Below are 27,425 nucleotides of genomic sequence, written 5' to 3' on the forward strand. Positions count from 1 at the left end.
TCATATTATTTTATAGTAATATTAGAAAAATAATAATAATTTATGATACTTTATAATACATTTTGAATAATTTGTCGTTATATTATTAGATATTAGAAAACATAAAAAAAATGTATAGAACGATTCCTTGTCTTCAAGGTATTAAAGCAAACCTTCTCACCACTTTATTAGGATCAACGTTAATTGGTAAATATATTTATGGGTATACTCACTACTAAAATGCGTATATTCAACTTAAAATGTTTTTCTCGCTAGTCATTACGCTACAAAAAAATAATCCCTTAGACTATGGTTATAACTATTAACTTCTAATGTATTACAATAAAATTGAACGACTGATAATGTTAAGTATCAATGTCCACTCATTTGTCAAACATTGTTATCTTATATTACATATTTTTGTTTCAACATTATGTCATCACAATATTTCCAATTCAAAACAATAAACGATTTTAAAATTAAATTTTTTTGAGTATTATGACTATTCATAGTTTTGTAATAAATAAATAAATAAATAAGAAAACCTCAACCTATATCCATTATTACAGTAACAAACATTTATAAATAAAAATTCATAAGTAGGGCTGGGATCTTTTTGCATTTTTTGACAATTTTAGTGCATTTTCTTAGGTTCTTAGGTTTTAGAACATTTTTCACAATTTGTTCATAAAATGAACGAAAATTGTTATGATGAAGAGACTTTCGACAAACTACCGATCGCAACGGTAGGAATAATAAATTATGTAGCACGATAAATTATCATCAATGGCAAATATTTTATCATAGCTAGGTCTTCTTGCTAATGATTCAGAAAAAATAGAAAAACATTATAATATTATAATTAAATTATAATGAATAAATTTAAATGTATTTTTATAATGCATTTTTTAAGTTTTTAAGTCATTTTTTGAGATTTTTTAGTGCATTAAAATCCCAGCCCTATTAATAAGCAATTAAATTGGCTTGTGACTGATAAACACTTAATAGCGTTTATGGTTACAAAAACACAACACTGCAATAAATTCATATGCCGCGTGACTCATATTTCATATTATGTATTTTAATAACATATATTTTTCAAAATGTTATTTAATAAATTTATTTTAAAATACATTAAATACAGCGTATACTGATAAATAAGATAAACAATTAATTAAAACATCGTAACACATTTTTTCTATGAACTATAAAATAAGTTTTATTTGGTTTTCGAGTTATTTTAGGAGCGTATACCCGTAAAATGATATTTTACGTTGGGTATACGCCGAAAATCGAAAATCTGCTGACGTATACCCGCGTATCCATACCAATATACCACTAGAGCTAACCCAATTAACCGATCTTCGCTAGTTGATGTGTTGCGTAAATATGTTGTGAGACGCTGTAAAGTAGAAAATGTCCTTTCTGTAGTTGCCGCAGATACGGGTAAAGTTGCTAATATTTCTAATAATTTTCTTATATTTGGGAAAAATCTTTCATTACCTTTTAATAAAAACTCTACTGCATTAAATAAACATTTCCGATTTCACGGACCATTGTCGACGATCAATCTTATCTATTCTATAGTATTAGATAGATCGATAATGAATTATATAAATAATTCTGGTCTCTAGTAAATGTTTTTAATATAAAATTTAAATTTAATTGTATACAAATATTAAGTAATACTTTTTTACTAAATTAGTTGAAATTTCGTGGTTGGGTGGAGGGGTGAACACCTCCCCAGACACGCCTCTGTCGTCATATATTATAATATGCTATATTAATATGTTATTTGTGTTCTGTAAATGTGAGGTCTGATGAATATATTTAGTCACGTATAACGTCGTTTCATGACAAAAAATATGTATTCATTTTCTTACTATACATCATTATTTATAAGCATCATACACGAGCCTAGCCAAAAGTCAGTCAATTTTATGTTTTTTGCGTTTGAACCTATATTAAAAATTCTTAAATCCGACTTCATAACGAAGAAGTAATAGTATAATAATATAATATTTGTATATATTAAGAAGTCTGTAAATAGACAGTTTTTTTTTTTACAAAGTTTAATACAATGAAAATCAGAAAATGAAAGGCTGAGCTAGTTAACTATTTCATTTTAATTCGTTAATTTAAGTTTATTTTGAAAAATATAAGCTCAGATAATAAAAAGATACTTTTTTAAACAATGTTTTTTTATGTTAAGTATTAAATAGACAAAAAAGTAAATTAACTTAGTTAAAAATCAGTTTGCCTTTTTATTTTTTAACTGAATATTTACAATCCATATCAAAGCATATTAAGAAAAAAGTATATATACACAAAAACAGAATGATAGAAAAAAATAAACATATATATGTTATAGTAATTGAAAGAAAACAAATACAATAAAGGAGGTATTCTAACAAAATCCCATTATTTTGTTCAAAAAAAAAAAATAAAATAAATTTCATTTCAGTCATTAAGGTCTGTTATAACGTTTATTAAATTCATAGGTGTATTATTATTTTGATCATTTAACTATTTAAATTATAAAATGTTTATGAAATGGTATGTACATTAGAGTAATAACAATAATAATCACCAAAAATATAACCAAGTAAATATAATCTGTTACTAATAGAAACTATTTAAACAAAGAAAAAAATACTTAATATTTGATAGTGGAGATTAAATTCACGTATGAATTATCTTATAGCAACTTATAAGGGTTAGAAAAAATAAATTAAAAACACTCTTCAAGACTCTGAATCTCGAAGAATTTATTGATATAACTGACATATTCTTATGCTTGCAATATTATTTTATTGGTATGTCATATATTGTGTGTGGAAGTTAAGTGGTATGATAAGTATTATTTACTATGCGAAAAATATAAAAAATTTGTGCAACATTGTTCGTAAGCAACAATCTCTATACATTGCCAATATTAAACTTTTTAAAATAAGTTTGAAGAGTCGTGTTCAACCTTTTTTCATTGGTTTATCATATTATTATGTTAATTCTTGATGTATAATGTTTCAGTTGACATTTTCTTAATGGTTTTTTTTTTTTAGTATAAAAATTAGTCATATTTTAAAAACCGAAACAATTAGTGAAACGAAAGAATTTTTCGGGACTCGGTAACCGACTTTTAAAATACGGAACTTTTCCGTATAAAACAGGACGTCTAAACGTCCTTTATATTTCATACACTCGTAAAATCTGGTTTTATTATAGTATTATATTGAATATAAGAATACATGTTATTATAATACACATAGTCAAGAGACATTATTTTTAATATCATATTTTTTTAAATGCATAAAACATTATTATTTTTAATACAAAAAATGTCTTGAATAATAATAGAGAATTAATTATTGTACAAAAACTAGTATGATTAGATAATTTTCAATACCACCAGTACCTAATAAATTTATATATTCATATTATTATAATAACTTTCAATAATTGTACATGTATAATGTATGTTTATTAAAATATATTTAACTAATGAAAAAAAAAAAAATGCAAATTTATAAAATGAGTATTTATAACTACATATAATTTATACCATATTTAATTGAACTTATTTAACATAGTTAATGGTTCATAATTACTAAATTATATAACTATTGGGTTTGTATATTATAATATTCATAAATAATTTTTATTTTTGTTTGATAGTTGAGATTGGAGAACTCTAGTTCTTGATTTAACTAAATCCCAGTCCAAATAACCACCAATTAATAATCTAGAGCCTTGATATCCTTTTCTTCCGTGTAATATTCGATGGTTGTCAAAAGTTAAAATGTCCCCTTGAAATAAATTAAAACGTTTTAAATATATAATAAATGTAAGAAAGGTAATCATTTTAAAGTTAAACATTTTTTAAATATAATCAACATTAAATATATACTTTTTTTATTATTGTTTTAATTTTTAAATTTTATTGATTAAATGACAGCTTGCATATTTTTATCTCATCCTATAAAATATTTTTCTGAGAACTTTCATGAATAAAAATATAAGTTCAAACAAGCAGTCAATTAGTTATAACTTAGTATATATTTAAACTTTTAATGATCGAAGGGAAGTATATAGAGGTACCTCATAAAATTTTTATCCACTAAACTTTAAATATAGTTTAAGTTGAATATAATTCTCAGAAAATTATTCTATTTCAGAGTATGCAACTTAAAATGTATTCTTTCTTTCAAAAAAATAAAAATTTAAGTTATCATAGTTCTTAATACAAATATAATTATTATTAAAAACTATGTGTTGTCATTGTTTAAATTTAAGAGTTGCATTCTGTATAGTATAAATAGATATTGTACATTTTTTATTTACGTCATTAATGAAGTAAAAGTCAGTTAAATATCAAAACAACAAATATCTTAACAATCAAACAAGGATTATTGAAAGCTTGTTGCAAAAACCAGGTAAGTCAAAAATGCACTTTTTCATGGAATAAAATAAATAGAAAAACTCCCTAGAAGTGAGTGCATCAACCATATTAGTTCGTTTTGTATAATTAAATTTTTTTTATTTTTGCTGCTAATATTAGTCAAACTTTAACATAATAAGTAAATGTAAGTAAAATCACTAAGTATATATTGTTTTATTTAAAATATTATAGTAAAACAACTTTAATTATGTGATAAGATATATGAGTAAGTCCTTATCAGGTTAAGTTCATTAAATTTTTATAAAATGTACATCGAGTATAGATGAATCAACAGTACAGATACAGTTTTAGTATTTTTCATATAATTCAGAGTTTTAAAAAAGTATAATTTTCAAAAACAATTTCAAACCATGCATTTTTTTGATAACCTTGAACATTTTTAAAATGTCTGGTTTTTGCAGAAAGCCTTTCAATTTTATAAACATATTTTAATATTTGTGATATTTCACACAAATTGTGACAATATGTCAATATTATGCGTTGGTTAAATAAAACACACAGATATTATTAAAGTTATATACCAGGTTTCATTTTAAAAGTGCAGATGATTTTTTCGTTGTACGCAATCTTTACGAATTTTTCGAATGCTTCATACCAAATATGTACTTTATCTATTGATACAGGAAATTTTGAATCTCTGTGATGATCACTAAAATGAATTCTCTTGATATTCTTATAATTGTCTTCGCTATATAAAAGTAAACATAAAATAAATGATTAATTAATATCTATTGTAACCAAAATATTCAGAACACTCAAAATAGGTACCTAAATAATAAACATATACAGTTATTTACAATAAATATTAAATTATGTAATGTACATCATGGAGTTAGTATGTGTGTTTCAATTATTATTATTAAAAGTGCTGAACGCTGTTAATAAATTTAAGGAGTATTGTTTAAGTAATGTTAGTTACGGGATGTGTATATTTGTTTTGATTAAACATCAAGTATACATTCTATCACACTGAATAATTTTGTTATGTAATTGAGAACAGAAAAAAAGACGGTTAAGTATAATTTTTAAAATTAAGATCATTGAAACGCAGTGACGTATACTGTTTAATGAGAAAAAATATAAGCTTACAAGTTGGCTATATAAATAGTTATTAATATAAACTGGGAAATGACTCCACAGTGTAATTGTACGTTTTAAGTGAATTTCTTTCTTGAGTAGGTCATTGTAATGGATTTATAAAATTTAACTTCAATCATAAACAAAATGATACGTCAACATACTGTAGAACGTTGAGAATATATTTGTGTATAAATAAATTATTATAAATCTAAATATTTCTAAACAATTTCACCGTGCCTAATAAATTATAATACATTAAAATACACATAATTTTTAAAAGTTTCAAGACCATACAAATAATATTTTTAAATTTCAAAGAAAAAACTAAAATTAATTTAAGTATCAAATTTTATTTGTGTAACTTTAAATGTGTATAATAAATTGTGCATGATATGTATTTAAATATTTTTGATTTACTAATATACATTCAAATGCTTATAAACAATTTATATACAATGTACTGAAATATTTGATAATTGTTATTATGTCTAGGCACTACTAATATGTTAATATGAATATTTTTTTTTAAATTCTAAGTCTATACGGTGATTTATTTTTTATTTATAACAAAATAACAAAATTAATCCTATTAAAATTGTTTTTAATAAAAAATATGTTTTCCTTGATTATTTTGAAATGAATTTAACATTTTTTACTTTTGATTTCTTAGAAAAAATCCAATTTTATAACCATACACTACTTTTCTAAGTCAGTGATTTTTAACATAAGTATTCGGTGACTTGATCTTAGATATGCTTCAAAATTCTTAAAAATATAAATTATTCATTCATGCATTGTAGGGTGTCCTAGAATTTTTATAAAACATTTTCAAGTGTCGTGAACAAAAAAAGTTCGAAAACCATATTGCAGTTTAAGTTGAAGATTGAAGCATTTTTAGTGTTTATTATCCAATTCTTAAGTCAACGAGAGGTACGAAAAAAAAAAAAAAAAAAAAAAAAATCACACAATTAATTTTAAAATTAATGCCTTCATAGCTCAGAATATAATATTATAAATAAAATATGTATTTAATTAAATTATATAAAATTATCAGCTATATATATAATGTTATTATAAATTCAAAATTTATTTATAACATTGAATGTTAATATGTAACTATCACATCAACATTAAATTTCAAAACAATGACTAGGAAAAAAGTTATTGATGCTAACAAACTCGGTAGAACCACGCGATAATTTTATATGAATCATATATCATCATAACTTAAATCAATATTAAATTCCATAAGTTTCATGTGATATAATATAATATAATATTATTTTACTAAAGTCTACGGTGGAAGCGATAACGACCATAGTTTTAACCGTTTCGACGCGGTACTAACCAAATTACGGGCGCGACGTTAATGTTATGAAAGCTGTAGCCACCGTCGTGGCCGCGGTCAATCCAATTCACCGGCACCGTGGACAGCGTCTCATAGGAGTTCACGTCCATTTCTTTCAGACGGTCGCACACCGTTAATCCGTCAGCCACTTCGGATTCACCGCCACTGGATTCTGGTTGAACGATGCAGTGCAGCAAAATCACCTTCAATCACAACACAACGATCTATTAATAGTCATAAATTCTAATTTTTTTGAAAACCATGACGAGTAATATCGTTTTATTAGTTTATTTATATTTTTTATAATATTGTGTTACATTTTAAGAAGATCTTGTACGTTTAATATACTTTAACGAGATGCTTGTGTTAGGTAGAGCATAGAATGTCAGTGTTCGAAAAAGTGAAATTTGAAACGGCAATCATGTAGGAACGATAATATTTCAAAAACATAATATATTAATAAAAAGTTATATCTTGGAAAAACCCAAAATAGATAAATTTATGATATTCGAGAAGTATATGAGTAGGTATGCGAAAGTCACAATTCGGAACGGCACAGATTAAAGAAACTAAATTCCCCTATACTACAATTAATGATCATTTACTTTCACTAAAGAACAATTTTTAGTACAAATTCATATCTACATGTATAAGTTGGTTTCCGCTGAACATTTTTAATATTAATATTTAAGGTTTAAAAATTTAATAGAAGTTTTTATAAAAGTTTTGTTTCTGGAATTATTAAAAAAAATTGAGTGTAATCGCACAAATCCACAAATACATTTTACGAGCGTCTGAAGTTTAAATTTTGACTTACTTTGATATTCATGCGTAAAATTACGATTTTAGTTTTTTTAAATGTAATTTGAAGAGTATCAATCATAGAAACTTAAAAGACACCTCTGTTAATTAAATTATCAATGAAAGTCAAAAATATAAAAATAATTTTTAGCTATTTATAGGTAGGTTTTTTTTTTAATAAATTGATAAAAATGATTTCGTTTGGTCAAAAAGTTTATAAATTTTATATATGGTTAAGTTTTTATAAATTATTATTAAAACTATTTTAGTTAGATATTTAAAAATATTAAAAATAAATAAGTGTGTTTTCTTATAAATGTTTGAAGATCAAATTTTAGCAAAAGTCGTTAAAATCATGAAAATTTGCAAATTATTTTTTAGTAAAAACTATAGAATATTCAAATTTTGTAGTTATAGCTTTAAATAAAAAGTATATGAGCATGGTTTTTTATAAAATATAAAAACTTGTTTAAAAACAAATAATAATTTATTTCTAGTATCACTTACTCATTTCATAAAATATGGCAATATTATTTTCAAAATATTTTGAGTTTTGAAATAAATATACGAAGTTAAAAGTATAATATTTTAATTATTTTAATATATTGAAACCAAATTTGTACTATTTATTATATTTTTATTATTACTAATTAATAACTTCATCTTCAAAAACTCAAAAACAAACATTTAATATGCTATTCTGTATTCAATTTCGTTCGTGTTATAAAATATTACAAAAAAAAAAGAAATAATAAATTGTTGTTTTTATTACAAATGTATATGAAACTAAAACAGTATGTTGAAAAAATAAAAAATAAATTTGTTTGGTTTTATTAATTTTAAGCGAAATAAACACATAAAATAGTAAGTTATTGTTAATATCTTCTTTGAATTTTTTTTATAACCGCATTTTTACGATATGTGTGTTTTTATGTTTTTATATTTTTATTATTTTTTAGTTGTCATTAATTATTATTCTTCAAGATTAAGTTGAAGTTAACTTTAAATTGGTAATTTTAGATTTTGAGTAGATCGAATAATGTTTCAGATTTTTGTTCATGCTGTTATTTTTTCTAGTTACAATCTGTAGCTCTTAATTAGGATTATAGTTGTTATAGGTATAGTTCATAGTTAAATTTCAAACTCTAAGTTGCATGTTAATATGACTAAAGCACAATATTTAATATTATTTTTTTTATATACAAATATTTATTATACACCATTAAATTAAAAGCATTAACCAAAAGCATTATTAATTTAATAGATTTTCAATATTGATCAATTTTAGAAAATTGAGTTTTATTCGTATAATTTTATAGGACATAAATATACGAGTATATATATATATATATATATATATATATATATATATTGAAATTGTACATTGAATTTTTATTTAGTATTTTAAAAAAAAAAATATTATATAAATAATCAAATAAAAATTACCCCGGGTGTGTATTCATAATATGGCAAGTCCGTATGTAGTTGTAAGTATGTCGATCTATACGCTAAATTAGTCGCATCAGAGTTCACTTCAACTTTAAACGTTTCCCTGGAAAAAGCACAGAAATCCAAAACAATGTATTAGTTTTCTTAGAATTCGTTTATTTATTTTTTTCTCCTTAAATTGTATAGAAACTTAATAGAATTTCATCACGACGTGCGCGCACACTGTTCGCCAATAATGTTTATTCTGACGTATATATAGCTATACTTAGTAGTATCATGACATTTCTGTAATTTATGCATTCTTATTAACTACACTTCATAGTTATCGTCCAATAACGCGATGTCACCGTTTTTCAAATATACGTTTGTATACGAAACACGGAATAACGTAGGTATCGTATAATATTTAACATATTATTCGTATTATTATTACGGTTATACTGCGTTTAGTTCGCTAGTTCGCAGTAGAATGACTCAATCATATCTAAGTTACATTAAAAATATATTATAATACCTTATAATATGTACACTGTCATTATTTAAAATTATGTCATTCATTGTAAAATGTTATATTATATATTTGATTTATGCTGTTGAAGTTACATCTGCCCCATTAAAAGTCATAAAGTTTGTAAGAGAGTTAAAAAATATGATGAAATAAACAAAAATATATCAGAGGTAGCCATTAATACATTTACTAACTATTCTTACTATATTTATCCAAAGAGTGTGCTGCATTTGCTTTATTCGATGAAAGTATAAATGTTAACACATATAAGTAATGATGGCAAAGAATACGAATGAGAAAATTAATATCGATGAGTTTGAAATTCATGCAAAAAAATTGAACTTAAAAATTTGTGAAATAGCAACATTTTTAAGCAAATCAGATAAATAAATTTTAATGTCACTATTAAGTCAAAAATCGACAAATATATTTCAGCATTTTAAAATTGAAAACTTTTTACATATTCATCCGATAGAATGGTTGAACTCGAGTGCTTATCAGAAAGGAAAAACTATCATTGAACAACTAAATGTTGTTAAAGATTCAGCTGAAAGAGGAGTAAAACTTGTAGATGATTTTAACAATAGTATTACGACAGACGAAACTCAAAAACAATTTTTATTACAAGTGAGTAATATTTAAATTTTTCAAAAATATAATACTGTACTTCAAAATTAACCAAGTTTTTGTTTTTTTTTTTCAAACGGTCAAGAACTATAGATTTAAATATATTGAAACAATAAAAAAGCTTTAAACACTTTTTGAATATTTAAATACAAAGCCAAAAATATTTATATCAATTTTTTTTTGTTCTTAAAAATGAACTTTTCTTCTGTAATAAGACTATTAGTATACTTCTTTTTCATATTATTAAATTTTTTTTTTTTACAGTATAATTAATTATTTTTATATGTTTATTCAATTTATCCAAAAAGAGTTATCTAAACGAAACATTTTATAGACTATAGTTACATATTTTTTAGTAAATATAAATAATATAAACTTTAGTAATTATTTACGATTTTGTTGTACCTTTAATATTTAAAGAGATAATTGCAAAAGCCATAAAAATAGGGATTTTTCACAAAAAGTTACTTTCATCCGGGTTTTTTAGTTTCTACAAGAAAATATTGACTGTGTGAAAAATTTATAAAAATATTTTATTTAGTAAATAATAATAAGTTCTATAAAAAAGTTTTCGATGTATTTTCAAAAAAATCAAAACTCTCGTGATAAAAAACTACAAATGTTGACATTTTCTTAAAACTTTGAGCTTTGAGAGCGCCCTGTTTATCATGTTATATAAAGCTCAAATTTTGTAGATCTTATTTTTAGACCCATAGAAAAAAACTCTCAGATGGACTTATCAAATTTTGATGAAAAAAAAATCGTTTATATATAAATAATGGGCACTCTAATGTACAGTGTCACCCACCTACCCAACCAACGTTTACGATTTCCCGGTATGTAGGTACCTATACGACTCGGTTTGTGTACATAAAATAATACGTATTTTACAAATAATCTTATACACGATGTTATAGGTGTATTTTCCGTAATATTGGTTGTATCATAGTTATTAATTGGCATACAGTGCGTATTATAATTTATAATAGTATATACGCGTGAATGCGTGATTGGATTGCCGCAGTATCAAAGTAGAAACTTTTCACTCGTGGCGTCCATTTAAAGCGTATTGTGTACACCGCGGTCTTGTTATTTACCGTCGCGATGTGATGCATCCTTTACTAGCTCTTTGAAAACAACGGTATAAATATGTCAATTGTTTCGCAATAACAATAACCGACACGCGCACACCATAATTAATACACGCTATTTACCTACGTTCCGGATCCGACGATTTATTTGCAGCAGACGCCACTCAACACCTTACTGTCTGCGTTGTGTCTAGTGTACGCGACTTTGATGAGTTGATAAATAACATGATTTAGAAACCAAGAGCTTAAATAATCGTGCGTTGTTTAACTGTATGTTATCCGATTGAGATTTCAATAAACAAACTAAAAATGTTTTATTTTGTTATAATAATTATAAAAATACTTATTTACCAATGTTTTTCCGGTTATACCTTTATTTTTGGAGATTCTACCTAAACCATAAAACGATTTTTTCATTTTCTATTTTTTGAAATTCAACTTGAAAAACTTGAAAAATTAGATTTTTAAATCTCGAATGTTCAGAACTTTAAAACGTTTATTATTTTGTAGTAAAAAAATCAACTAAAAATATAAAGTACATTTCATAAGGAAATAATGATAAAAAAATATTGTACTGCATAAGTGGGCTAATTAATATAATATAAAAAAAAAAATTGATATTTTACGCAAAAAAACAAAATACACGTGTAGTTGACATGTATGTGTGTGTCCGTGGGTGAGTGCTAGGTTTTTACACTATTACCATACACACACACTCATATATATATATACTATTTTACATTAATGATCGCTTACTACGGTCATACACGTATAATATACGACATGCTCTAATGCACTCACTTAAAAAGGCACACAATTGCCCATATTAAACTCTTTGAAAACGATCAATATGATCCCTATTTTGTAATGCAAACATACTAATCGCAGGTTTTTAAATTTAAACCAGACTCCTGCAAGTATTTAAACCAATATTAATCTTTTATTAATTATATTCCGTTGTATGTATTTATTTATTTTAAATTTATGTCACCGTACAATATCATATTAGTGAATATTAGAACGTATTTTTTAATTTAATGATGTGTTATATTAATTGAGTTCTATACCAGAATGGGTTGATGTTAATAATAATAATAATATACTAATTGAGTGTGCACTTGATAAATGAAAAATACGAATATCAACTGTATATATAATACCTGTGGTACTTTATTATCGTTTTCATGAAATTCGTCGCTAACAATTAAAATATAAGATATCTTATAAAAATTAAACAATGAATACATTTATTATATTCAAGACAAATAACAAGATTTTAACATCATATACAAAGTTTATCACATAAGTTTGAACCATGCATGATGACCTTCATATCCTTACAAAAGCTGCATGCAGCTACTGCATATTGTTTACGTCAATACTCCAAAATGGAATACCATTCGAAAACTTTCATCGCTTAACTTAATTCCATTGCATTTCTAGGTAATTCAACCAGACGCGTGAAACACAAATGGTCTAGAGACTTTCTCAATGCATATCATATTTAACATGTTTATTATTATTTCTTCTTAAAATTATCATTCATATTCAAGCGTTTCTAATGTGAAACTTTATATAAATGTTTTATATTTTCACCGCCTAATGCTGTATTTAACACATTATTTTACTGTATTTATTTGTATAAATTGTTAATTCTTAAAAAAAAATTTTAATTATACTTTTTTTTTTTATTAAAAGAATATTTACAATATGTATACATCATTACAATAAAAAAATTATGAAGGGCTTAAAAATAAAATAAAATACATGTAGACTTGATAGAAGTAGGCGTCCAGTGACACCACTTCAAAATTAATTATACTTTTAGAATTTTTTATTACTAAATGGAATCAACAAATATTATATTTAAATTTTACGGGATTTAATGTGTATTTAAGATAACTCGGGAGTCAATTTTTCTTCTTTTTTACATGTTTTATTGGGACTTACTTCATACATAATAATTATTATTGTATATTATTTAAGCTGCTATCATCCATAATGAACTGTAATATACCTGATACTTTTATATTTGTTTACGATTATATACTTCGATCTTAGATTTAAAAAAGATTTCTGGTATTAAAATAATTTTAGTGGGTAATTTATCATTTTGTTTTTGATAGAAAGAGAGTTTAAAAGTAAAGATTTCTATGCATTTTCAAAAACAATAAGCAAATAGAAAAAAACCAAGGGAAAAATAAAAATTAAAAAGAAAACCAATTTTTTTTTTTTATTAAATTAATTATGTTACCTAATCCACTAAGTAATTTTACAATATTAATTATAAATTATAAAATTTTTGTTTTTTATTTGTTGTAATTTAAAAACGAACAACTATATAACTATGTAGATAAATTTTGTGACGAAAATATTCATATTAGTATGAAATAGATAAAAAATTATAATTTATAAAATATTTTGTTTTGTTTTTGTTCTATTTGTAAATAACTTAATTTTTTTTCAGTTTTTATTTTTTGGATTTATAAGCTATACAAATTTTATTTGTCAGTAAAAAAACATTAAAATATTATATAAGATTTTTCCATGATTTTTTTTTCTGGACATTTAAAAAAAAGTTTGGGAAAAATCCTTATTAATGTTTTATTAAAAATTCAAATTTAAATTTTGATGACATTGAATATTAAAACTCTGTTTTGTTATTATTTAAAAATTATTGATCGTAAAAACTTGAAAGTTTCAATACTACAAATATCGGCTTGACTAATTTCACAATAATAAAATAAAATTGCATACTTCTTTATTGTTGCTAACTCCATTTCATTATTTAATTTATTATACCATCTTGACTATTATCATAATTTACGGCACCTGCAGAGTTTTCGAATTTATCAATTTGTTTTCAAACTTAAGTTTTGCGTTTATTAGATTGACATTTTATTCCATAAAACCTAGAATCTAACGCATTACTTTTTAAACAACTAGACTGGAAATCAAATAACAGTCAAACGATGCCGAAATCGATTATCAAATGTTTGCTGAAATATCATCATAGTTTGTGAATTTTGTTCATTTAAATATATTTTTGTTACCTTTGAAAAAATCTTTAAAATATAATTTATTTATGTTCACCAATGAAACTTATATAGATGACATAATAAATACAAATAATTAAATAAGTACTTATATTATAATTTAAATGTTCATACTTCATGAGTTATGCACAATGTATATTATTCATATATTACTCATAAACATTATTATAGTTTATGTACCCGTTATCATTTAATTGACCTACATCTTATATTCTCAGAACAACGAATACCTTAGGTATGTATAATATGTATATTATATAAGTTATCAGTAAGTAAAAAAAAAAACACCAAGCATTTCAGCTCGTTTGGAATTAACAAACAACGAAGTATATACTGTAGATATGCACACTACTGTAATTCGATATAATCGATTTAAGGTGACTAGATTTAAAGTGGAATACGTTTTTATTATTAAAATATATGCTTCTACCTCAGTGACATTTTTCATTATTCGTTATTCATTTTGAATTTTGCACTTCTTTATTTAATTAAATATGTTTAAACAATTCATATGCGTATAATGAATCTGTTTTTCGCTCGACTGCGTCTGAGGTTATTTCTCCTTTTTATTGCTTACTGCGATGAATGTATAGCTATCTTCTACTGCTACTACTATAATTACTATGATGCATTGCAAATTAATTTATTGGTCTGTAACATATAAGTACTACGAAATTTAAAACAAACGAATAAACCAAAACATGACATATTTGTTTGTTTGGATCATTCTACTGGAAATTTATGGACTAAGATATACGTATGAAACATTATTATATTACTTTGCAAGTTATAATCGCATTATATCGTCTACATCAATGCAATTTTGATTTATAATTCATTTGAAAATTTAACTATTGTTTTTGGATTTGTCATTTAATCAATTAAATTGCATTTAGCTTTAAATTATTCAATTTTAAATTTTTGTAAGTTTTTAAGTATAAAAGATATTTAGAGGGCATTAAAAATTAAATGACACTGGCATCATGATATCTAACAAATTGTGATTCCTCGATTTATTAAATTAAATTTGTATTTTAAGAACCAAGTTATAGTTATATCAAATTTTTATCATTTTACTTAATAAATTTAATCATTTTACTAAACAATTAATGACAGAAAGTACATTTAGATTGTATAAAATATATTTTATTATATTTATAGCTAACTTCCAAATTACTATAAGTGTATGTTATATTGTGTGTTACCAAAATACTAATAATATTTTGTGCAAATCTGTACCTTTTTGTTTGTATTTATTTCGTTCAAAGATATATGCGCGTTATAGTTTATTTTAAATAGAAATTATTTTTAAAATAATTTAAATGTTAAGGCTAGGTTATTTTAAAATATACACGATAGCTTATGGTATTTTACTTACCTTCAACTTAAGAAATGTATTTTTTTCATAGATACAAGATAAAATATATAAGAAACAAACTTAAAAAAATATTAATAAGATTCCTACTAATAAATATTTAATTTTTACGCATTATAGTTATGTCATACTTTGACGTTTTAGGTATCATGGTAATAAATATAATGAAATGTATCATCATTAAATAAATAGTTAATACTTTTAGACTATAAGTCTGAAGACAATATATAGGTAGTACTAGAAATATTGTTATTTTAATTTTATTCTTTAGTTTTTAACTTTACCCACATTTTTACAAAATCGTCCTACTGTTTGTAAAATAGATATTTAATAATAATATACATGTAATTAATCATCTTATATCTATTATAGTTTTAATAAAAGCTTTAATTATAATAATATTTAAGTAGGTATAATATTCTAATGTTAAAAAAGTCTCAATATATTAGTATACTAAATTTATGATTGGTTTAAAGCGTAAAATAATTGATTGAAAAAAATATATAAAATAATAAAGTAAAAAAAAAACGGCCATGTTTCAAAAAGTATTACCATTGAATCAATTTAACTGTTTTCTTACAATGAACATTGTATTAAAGGTATTCAAAATCTTCAAGCTCTCAAATAAATTCTTCGAAATGGTTGCTGTTTATTTTTTGTTTGAAAATCTAACGAGAATTTTATTTTTATCGAATTATGTGTTCCAGAAGAATACATTCCAATCTACTTAATTATATCAAAATAAAAGACTAAATAATTTCGACCGATTAGCTATTGAAACATGAAATACAGGAACAAAATAGTGATGGTATTTACCCACTAATAAATCATATTATTAATTATTCAATAAAAAATATTGTTGATTATCGTTCTATTAGAAAAAAAATTTACATATTAAAAACTAGATAATAAAAATCAATATTTATAAGTATGGCCATAGTAAATTGACTTTTATCATCGTTATGGTTGTAATAGTGATGTTTTGTATTGATGTATACAAAAATGATATAATATTAAATGCATTATTTTTTGATAAATAAATGGTTTATTTTAATCTGTGCATTTTTGGGTTATTAATAAATGTTATTATAAATAAAATATGAATCTATCTAACGTCATTGATTACACAATGTTGGTGTTTTTTTTTGGTATTAATATTTGATTATTGGAGCTGTAAAAATATCCATTATGCGTTGGTGGTTCAACCAACTTATTAAATACAAAACTGAGGTATTCTGAAAATTTTATGGCAAAACTTTAGCTATTATTTCAAAGTTTAATTGATTCAATATATCTAAGTATGTTTTCCTAATTATATCATCTGCAGGTTTTCCGCGAATGTTGTTTATTGCGATCAAGTAATTCCCAATGTTTTACAATGAGTTTTACATTACTACAATGATATTATAGGTATTAGGTGAAATCTTATAATTTTACTATGTTTTTATTTCAGCTTATTTATTTTGATTTTAGATTCACTCTATTCAAACTATTTTAATATTAACTGTATTATAATTTACATTCTGTTATAGTATTTCAATAATTAATAAACAGTTGTATTTTTTTTTATTGTTTATGACAATAAATTATATCGAACAGTTAACGTATTAATTATGATTTTTTGTTATATATTGTTGGAATATTAACTATCTGTACATTCTACGAAATGAATAAAATTGTAAGTATGAGGTATAATTTTTCAGTTTCGAAGAAAATATTATCTTCCAATTATTTACTTTTAAATAATACCAAACACCAAACATTATTGTTCAATTTATAATTTTGAATAGGTATCATTATAAATAATCACAGCATTAAAAATCATGAAATTAATGAATACAACACGTTATATATTGCTTAAAATAAAAAAAGTCTTAAAAGACTAACATTTTGATCATATGGATCGCACTCTCAAAATGTTATCATCTCTATGTACCAATAAACATTGAATCATTTACAAGTATGTCAATAATAATCATTTTGGTAAAAAACTACGTAGCGTAATAATATATTGATATCATAGTGCACGTTGTGTTTTATCTCAATATGTAGTAAGTTCAATTAAAAAAATTGATTTTTGTGTTGGTCTAGAACTTTTTTTGTGTTTTGGAATGATATGATTCTTACCATTTCCAAATGTTCAATATAAATACTGCGTTAATAACAAATAAATTAGTTTATGTGCTCAAAATACAGACACTTTGAGTTATTTTGTACGTTTTATTTTTTTTTCCTTGGATTTCTACACATGTTGGGAACTACTCTACGTGGTTTTTCGTTCACTTTTATTTTTAATAAAACAAATATACCTTTACTGTTCAGCTATGAAAAAAAATACCCAAACACATATTAGTTCTCGTGGGAATATATTTGTCATCTTTGAGAAAAAATAAATTAGAAAAATGCTATTAAGGCAATATTTTGTTTTTACTTTAAAGTACCTGCAATACATAACTAAAAATGTGTATTAAATGTAGGTATTTATATATATATATATACATTTTTTTTGGTAATAATACATATAAATGAGAGAAAAAATTACCTCTACAGCCTACCCAACTATTTATTTTAAAATATAGCTTTAAGTTCTTAAATTAGAACTTTAAATTGTTTCAAACAAATTTCTTATACTTATAATAAATTATTCATTATAATTAGTTTTTTATTCACATTGACAACATTTATTGTTGTGAAAAATAAAATAATAAAAAGAAACTACACTTAAGTTTAAAACCTATTAATTTATATATAATTACAATAGTTTTTTTTTTTTTGTAAATCCATGAAGTTAAAAATGTATTGAAAAAATTATATTTTGAAATTTTACTTTATTTTCAAATATATATAGGTACTATAGGAATCACCGACTCTAAAATATATGATACAACACAAATATTTTTCAAAACAGCATTAGAACATGATTTGACATAAGTAATATTAATATGAACGTAAAAAAGATCATATTTTTATATTATAAATGTTTAATTTTAAGCAGTTCTAGAAGTTTTTATTTAAGAAATTAAAACATTTAAAATTATTTAAATAATTTGGCACAAAACTATACATTCTAAAGGTATTGAAAAATAATAACAGTAGGCTTACAGAGAAAATGTAGTATCAACAGTTAAATACTAAAATAAATAAAATTAGCATGTTTTATTAATAATAAACTATATTTTTGAAAACATTGAGGTGCATACGCCTGATCAGGGCAATAGGGTCTGAATTAAAACAGAGCTTCTTGATTTTTGGTTGTGCTTCATAACAGTCAACCGTTTCTCGCTATTTAATGAGTCACTGTACATAATAGTAAAAAATGTATTTAACTCAATAAAACAACTTTAAGTAGAGTTTTAGTGTTAAATTATACATTTAGTATTATTTATAAATGTGTAAAATTCTTGATTTGTAAAATATCTATCAAAAGCCAAAATAGCAAAAAATAAAAAATAAAAATAAAAATATTGAACATTTTAATACCGTAAAATAATTCATGTACTAAATAATTTTATACTCAGTATAGTAGTGTACATTTCAAAATGTTAGAATCATTAATTTTCAGAATGGTAAAGCAATCAAAGCTGGAATTAGAAAAAAATGTTTTCCAATGCTTTTATCGTTTTATCGTATTTTTCGACAATTTTTATTTGTGTAATTTTAGATCGATAGAAAATTGTGTTTTTATTGTTAAATAAAATGTTTATGCAACAAATATTTTAAATAATTTTCCCATTAAAATATTTAATGTAAAAATAAAAATAAATATATCTTTAGATGTAAAAGATTAAAATCTAGGAAATCTGTTAATAATATTAAAACGTTGGCTGATTTACAGTAATTTTTTATAGTAATATATACCTAGTTATAGGTACCTACCGTTAAAATTTTATGTTTAGGTAGTGTACTTTTAGATATATAGTTAACGGTGTGTGTACATGAACAAAACGTATTTGTCAATAGTACAATAAAAAAACGTTTTATAAACAAATAAAAAATATAATAATAATTCAATTGTAAATGTTTACAACGTGGTGATTATCGTGAGCTATACGGTAATAAATAAAGAAACGTTTTAAAAATGTTAAACTTTAAGATACTTGTAGGTTTGATTTATTATACTCAGAAAAAAATCAATTCAACAGACTGGTAAAAAGTAATGGTAGGCTATATTTATAGTATTTATAAATCGGTAATCCCTGACATGTTCTAAAACAACGATGATATGCTTTATAAAGGTTCGTTATTGATTTATTATTTTAATTTTTATATACATTACCCATATTGTGTCTTCTTCAAAAAAGCAACTCGTGCTGCAAGTTCTTTTACCCGATCTTGATCCAGTCCGCATTTTTTTATCATCGAAATACCATAAACTGCCAAAGTTTCTAACCATTGTAGCAAAGTTTCGTCACTGTTAACAAATTATTATTAAACTTTCACTATGGATCAACATAGGTAATAAATAATAATACATAGTTTGAAGGAAAAACATATTTGATCACTAATATTTCAGTTATGCGTAAGAAAATAATGTATATGACTGTACAAATATACTCTTACAGAAACTATTTCGTACGAATTTGTAAATTTACATAAATCTGTATAACTAAAATGTGTTGATAGATAAATAGTTAATATTAGTAGAATGTTATTTTGTTGTTGAAATATGTGAGTTATATGTTATAACAATTAAAGCTTTTTAGCATTTAATACATGTTTTATATCTAAAATACTCCTTTTATTAAATAAACTATGAAAAGTTACAGGGTTTATCAATAAATAAATAATAATATAATATTGTCCATTATCAAGAATAAAAATTATATTAAATATTAATAAATAAATATTGGTTCAACGATAAAAAGGTATTATTTACCTATTACATTTCTTTTATTTGTTTATAAGTAATGATGAACTATTTACTTTAGTTTAATTTAAAATTTCATTATAAATTCAAAGTATAAAACAAAATTATTTATGAGAGCTTTACTGTAATTTCTATTTTTATCTTTGATTTAAAAATTGTAATTATTGAAATAATGTTAAAGAAATAAAAGTTTTTCGTGATAAATAAGAAAAACAACAACTATGTAATAACTGTACAGTTTATAGGGTAATAATTTTACATTATTTTCATTTTTAAACTTAATGAGAATTAATGTTAAACAAATGCTATTATTAGATAATTTTTTTTTAACTTATTGAATACAAAAAAGTCGAAAAATTCAACTTATATATTTAAATTTAAATAATAGGTATTAGATGTGAGATATTAAAAAAATCGTTAAATTAAAAAAATAATTGGAAATTGCCCTGATAAGATTAAAATAAAAATTCAAATAGATGTTGACTCAAGTTGTTGTCTAATTGATTTATAACTAGTTATTCGACGAAGAATTTTATAAGGTATCATGTTAAACTATATTCTTATTTTTCGTTTAAAAATAATAAAAAATGTATGCTAATCAAATAATAAGCGAGTAGTCTAGGTGGAGTGCACTTTATAATAGGCTGAAACGATAAACGGTACACCGAAATGAGCTGTCTCTGGATACCAAGTCATATCGTTTAACTCAATAAAACTATACGCATACAGAAATCCGTTAGTCAGCGAAAACCATAGCATTATAATACGACGGTCCACATAAATGTGATGATTTTCAAGATTTTACTATTTGTTTAGAAATCAAGAAAAGATCTCGAGAGTATAAAACTTTGAATGAGAATAAATCTTAACATTGCGGTATATGCAATATATTAAAATAATTGTGTTGTTTGATTTTATGTAGATAATTATCCTGCTAACGAAATATTGGTAAAATGTATTTTTTTCTATGGATTGTATATATGATAACTATAGATAAGTTAATAATAAGAAAAATATTTTTCTGTTAGTTCAGATTCAATTGAATGCTAATATATATTTGCAAATATAATTGAACGTTCAGTTTAAGCCTCGTATGGATTTGTATAAAATGTTGTATGTACAATGTATTTATATCAATAAAAATAACTTTTGTGTCGTAATATAACAAAAATACAGTAGTTTAGTAATTAAACAAAATTTATTGTATTATTTAAATTAAAGGTTTATTTATTATTTGTAACTATAATTATATATATATATATATATAATAATCTGAAAAAAGAAATGTATTGACTAAGTTTAATAATTTGTTTAAGAAAATTTAAATTGTTTTAAACACTTTTTCTATTGCATATATAATGTAAATCGATAATCTCATCATATTATTAAAAATAAAATAATACTATGAATATGATAAATGGTTATTGATTTTGTTCAATCAAGAATTGCTTAGGTGTAATAACAAAAACAGCAAAAATTCAATAATATATTCAGTCTAAAAAAATTATAATCAAACATAATAGCTGAATAACTTACTGTACTATACACTGATAAAACTAAAGAAAATAAGTGTCCTTAATAATAGAGTAATATAAAAATAGTGTTGTATTTTAAATATTAGTTTTTATTATTTAATTATTTATTTTCTATAATTCTAGCACATTTTTTAATTTTAATTTTTGAATTTAGTAATTGAAATATCAAAAATTGAATTCTATACAAGCACAGATTAACTTTTCTTTTATTATATTGATAATAAGTGTTTTTATTTTGAAACTACTCAATAAGCCATGTTATTGGAAATACAAAAATTGTTATTGGATTTTTTCAGACTATTGATATCCTTTAATTCGAAAATGCCGACATCTGTTAGTGACAGGTAGATAGCCAATAAAATTAGTGCCTTAAGCGATTTCAAATTTACTTTTTAATTTTTGAAGTATGCAACTATTTCTTTTTATGTTCTAAACTATGATTTTGATATAATTTAATGTTTTGATTGCATTTTTTGTTATTTAGAAAATATGAATATAAGTATGTATATTGCAATTATATTTTTAGCAATTAATACGAACAGAACATATTAGCTTGATTTAGATTATGTTTAACTTTATAAATCCTTTTATAATGTAAATATGATTTAAATTATTTATATTATGATAATAAATTGAATTTAGATTAGTACTAACAGTTACTGTTGACATTTAAAATATGGCTTATAAGATATTGTAACAAACAAATCTATTTATAATTTGTAAATTTAATTGTATGTACAATATTTTTATTGTGATTTAGGAGTACATTATTATTTTTCTTATTAAGTAAAAATAGTTCGAGGGTCTTCGTAACCGTACATTTTCAAACAGAGGTTTTTGTTAAAACCTTATATTACACTTTTATTCATTAATTCCTTATAATTGTCTTAAAATCTAACCGTTCAATATCACTCACACTGGTATGTATTAATAATGCACATATTTACCTAAAATCAAATGATTGTTTCAAAAGTCGCACCAGTTACCATATTTAATCTAAATTACATATTCCTAAGTATTTAAATTAATTAAATAAAATATTTAAAACGCTGAATGTTTATTTATTCCAATCTAAACATTATCATCTACTATGTATAATTTCTTCTATCTTATTACATATTAGATTATTTTTTGATGATTTGTTTTATAACAATAAATGTTTAATTTTTAACCGTCATTTAAATAAGTGCGGTTTTGAACTATCTACCTTCCAAATTTTTCTAATAATAATAGAAAAAATTGCGTGGTATTGAACGATCTAAAAAGTATTATAATGAATTTGTAGGTGTGCGGTTTTCAACGAAATCTTATTGTTTAATTGACAATAAACTTAATTACAATAATGTAATGCAATAATCATTGTTCTGCGTTTATCTAACACTAATTGATTACCTATTTAAACTATTGAGATAACTTTGATACCTGCAATTTATTCTTCGTTCTCACATTGTGATTTTAAATTGTTGGTAATAAAATAAATTTCTAAATAAATTTTGATTTGAGATATTTTTAAATCTACATTTTAATTTTAGTTTATTTAATAATTATTTTTGATGATAAATGATATAGTAGTCTTAAATAGGTAAATAAATAATACAAGTGATAGATATAACCTTTTGATTACGTCCTCATATTCAAATGACCGAAATATAGCTGAAAACGATTCCGCAGTCCATTTGACTTGCTGATTGTTGTGGTGTTCTTGACCCTCATTAAAATTTCTCTCTAGTAGCCATTGTAAGTCGTAAGTACTCTCGTGGCTGTCATCCCATTTCACATAAAGCTTATCATTGCTTATAATCTGAAAAGAGAAATAGTGTACATATTATTTATATTTTACGCTGTACCAAATGAGGACAACTGAATTACTATTCATTTAGTATTTACTGTAATATTATGTATCTAATTTATACATATAAATGTCAGTGGTATAAACGTATATAACCATAACATAGGTATAATAAAAATATAAGCAAAACACATTATAGTATAATGTGTACTTTTAAGTATTTTCACTTGAAAAACAAAGTTACTTTTTAACGTACTTATCTGTTTAACGTTATGCAATTATCTATTTAGTTATAGTCCAGTTAGATCATGCGTATGTTAGATTAAGTTTTATATAAATTATTTTATTTCTTCGTGTCTGCAACGTTAAGAGTAGATATCGTTGAGTATTGCAAAAGCAACTGAATATATTATACATTGTACTTGTGACGTTTTAATTGAAAAAGACTTCGCAATGAGAAAACCTTTCAGATAAAAATTTACTTCCTTTCGTTATTTAATTATTGATTATATAAAATGTTTTTTTTTTACGAATATTTTAAGTTTAAATGTTTTTGAAATTGTTTATTTTACATAAAATTAGTTATTTTGTTGTAAATAAAAAAAATATTATTAGTTTGCACTTGATTTTTTCGTTTATATTTAAATTAATTTTTACTATTTTTAATGCTATTTAAAAGTGATATTTAGATGAACTTTGTGTGTATAAATTTTAAGATTTCCAATTTTTTAGATTTTATATGATTTTCTTATATTATACACTCCTGTATCTATACATTATATCATTGTACTTTGTTGGATGTTTAATGAAAGCTCATTATAATCTTAAGTTACGGCCATTATAAGTTAAAGATAATAGTATCATTAAATTACTTTTTGTTTCTTCTGTAATTGAAAATATTAATTATATTATGTTATACTGTTCATTCCTATATTTTATAATTGCCTAGTTTATTTAGAAATGTATAGAGACTTTCCATTGTTTTTAGATTTAAATATTATTACCGAACTACTAGAATAAATTAACTTGAAAAATCAACGAAATCAAATTACGTATTTTTTGGTAATAAAAATTGAACCATTAATTATTACCTACTGAAATATTTCGACTTTTTTTTTTGCTAACAATAAGTATTTTTAACAGTATTTGTGCAATTCAAATATCATAATTTTTTGAAACAAACTAATATCATCCATCCATATACATTAGAATACAAATTAATGTTTAATTCTGATTTATATAAACATATTTAAGAGAAACCAAACAACAAATATCACGGTTTATCATGAAATATAGGTAGGCGTCTGAATTTAACACTGAATTATGTTTATTAGTAATTAGAAGGAATGTTAATTATATCCCAGATGAGCAAATGTAAGTTATGATCTATGTATATTTTTTAATTATAATTTATTGGTATTCTAATCAACTGTAAATTGTAATAGATAAATAATAAAGATATTTTACAATTATTTTCTATTTATGTAGGCACTTTATTATGCAATGTAGATTAATTATGTGTTATTTTAAAATAAAAAATTTCAATTAATTTCCTAAAACAGTTTTATTTTAATATAGTAGATATGTGTTATTTAATGGCGTCAAAATGGTTTTAAATTCATGGATATATTAATTTAGTATTATAAATAGTAAATACAATTACTTAAACTATCAGTAAGAAAGTGAGCATCCTTAGTATTTTAAGTAATTTTAATGTCCTTAGATAAACGTGATTATATTTTTAGTGACTTGTTATTGCTGTAATGAAACTGACAATTTTTAATATTGTTTAAGCCAATTAATAATGAAAAATATTACTTCTTTTGTACAAGTATATAATAATAATATACTACATATAAATTTGCTATTTATTTAAAAACGCGTTTTAAAAATGCTATTATTCAAGAGTAAATTACAAAGAAGACAAAATTAAAAGAAAAGAAATTTATGATAAACCAATTTATTTCTCACTTTGTACAAAATAGTGTTATTATCAATATTATAGATTTATAGTTAGTTTGCTGTTTCGTGAGCATAGATGAATGATATTTGTGTTGAATTATATTTGAATACAAATTTTATTATGTACATTATTTCTTGGTGTAATATAAGCAATATAAAAATAAATAAATAAAATATGAAATTTATGTAAATAATAAATAGCCTTAACATAAATTAAAAATATAATATTTTATCTTCAATTTCGAAAGATTTAATGTAAAAGTGAGAATAAAAATATATCAATATAGATAAATAAATAATTTATTTATAATATTATAATACATACGCAATATAATATAACCATTGTATATTCTATATTTCTAAATAATATAAATATATTTAACAACATTTTCGCCTTTAGTTGATATATATAATTATTATTTTACTCCTTAATTAAAAAATAATTATCTACGTATTTAAAAAAACCAATAAGCCAGTGTTTAATTTCTCTCTTACTCAGAATGCATTTTTAAAATTTCATATTATATTTTATTTTTTTCAAAACCTTTTGAAATATACATAATTTGTTAAATTTAATATATTGTCATTATTATAACTTCCGCTATCTTTTAATATAATAGGTATCTCGTGTATATATTTTTTTCTCATTTTTAATACATTTTTTAACAACAATCAATTGAGTTCTTAAAATATATCATTTTTTTTTTTAATTGATGTCAATCACATATTAAAATGTTATTTTTACAATATTTTTTTCCTACAGTACTGTCGTAGGTTCCTTAAAAATGACAATAATTTACTATTACGTGATTTAAAATGCTGTTCACTATTAGAATCGTACAAAAATTGGTCAGTACTAACAATATTTAATAAGACCATACAAATGTATATTTATACAAACATCTTGGTATGTGGTGTGTGCCTTAAATGACTTCACTTAATTTGACTCAAATGTTCTTTGTTTTAGATGATAGAAATTAATTAGATGTTAAGATATTTTAGTGAATATATTGAGGGAAATAAAGCATTATAATGATATGAAAATCTAAATCCATGGTTGTTTGTAGATTTACAATTTACTAGTAAATATAAACAACTTTTTGTAGTATGAAATTAGCTATTAAAAATATTCGTTTTAAGTCTCATAATTTTATAGAAATATCTCAAATAAATAAATGATATGTTATAACTACACAAAATGCGTGCAATTATTTTTTTTTCCTACCACCAAGCTTGAAAATAAAAAAAATTGTATAAAGTATTTATCAAATATTCATTTAGGTAAGTTCAAATCTAATTGAGGTTTGGAAAGATATATGTATTTTCATTTGTCAATACATTTATATGAAATTAAGTCAGTCATTGGTCTTTCATATATGGTTGGAGTAAAAATGTCTGCAATGATTAGAAATATATTTTCGTAGAATTCGTTTTATTTAGTCACTGCATATCAGTAACTTTTATCTCAAGAAGATCGAAAAAATATAAACATTTTGGAT

At 23.0% G+C, this 27,425-nt stretch overlaps 1 protein-coding gene across 1 annotated transcript in view; it reads right to left on the reverse strand.

Annotated features, from left to right (window-relative positions):
* Positions 1–3,512: 3,512 nt before the first annotated feature.
* The window catches only part of LOC112595667 (gamma-butyrobetaine dioxygenase-like), a 31,767-nt gene continuing 7,854 nt past the window's right edge, over positions 3,513–27,425 (reverse strand). Inside the window, exons 2-7 of the mRNA XM_025340951.1 lie at positions 23,789–23,976; positions 20,050–20,184; positions 9,114–9,219; positions 6,867–7,069; positions 4,960–5,126; positions 3,513–3,785 (exon numbers count right to left, since the gene is read on the reverse strand). Coding sequence (XP_025196736.1) covers positions 3,625–3,785; positions 4,960–5,126; positions 6,867–7,069; positions 9,114–9,219; positions 20,050–20,184; positions 23,789–23,976 — 960 coding nt within the window. The 3' untranslated portion in view covers positions 3,513–3,624. The remainder of the gene's footprint in view (positions 3,786–4,959; positions 5,127–6,866; positions 7,070–9,113; positions 9,220–20,049; positions 20,185–23,788; positions 23,977–27,425) is intronic.

The sequence above is a fragment of the Melanaphis sacchari genome, unplaced genomic scaffold (assembly GCF_002803265.2).
Source record: "Melanaphis sacchari strain LSU unplaced genomic scaffold, SCAv2.0 Contig28_pilon_pilon, whole genome shotgun sequence".
NCBI lineage: Eukaryota > Metazoa > Arthropoda > Insecta > Hemiptera > Aphididae > Melanaphis > Melanaphis sacchari.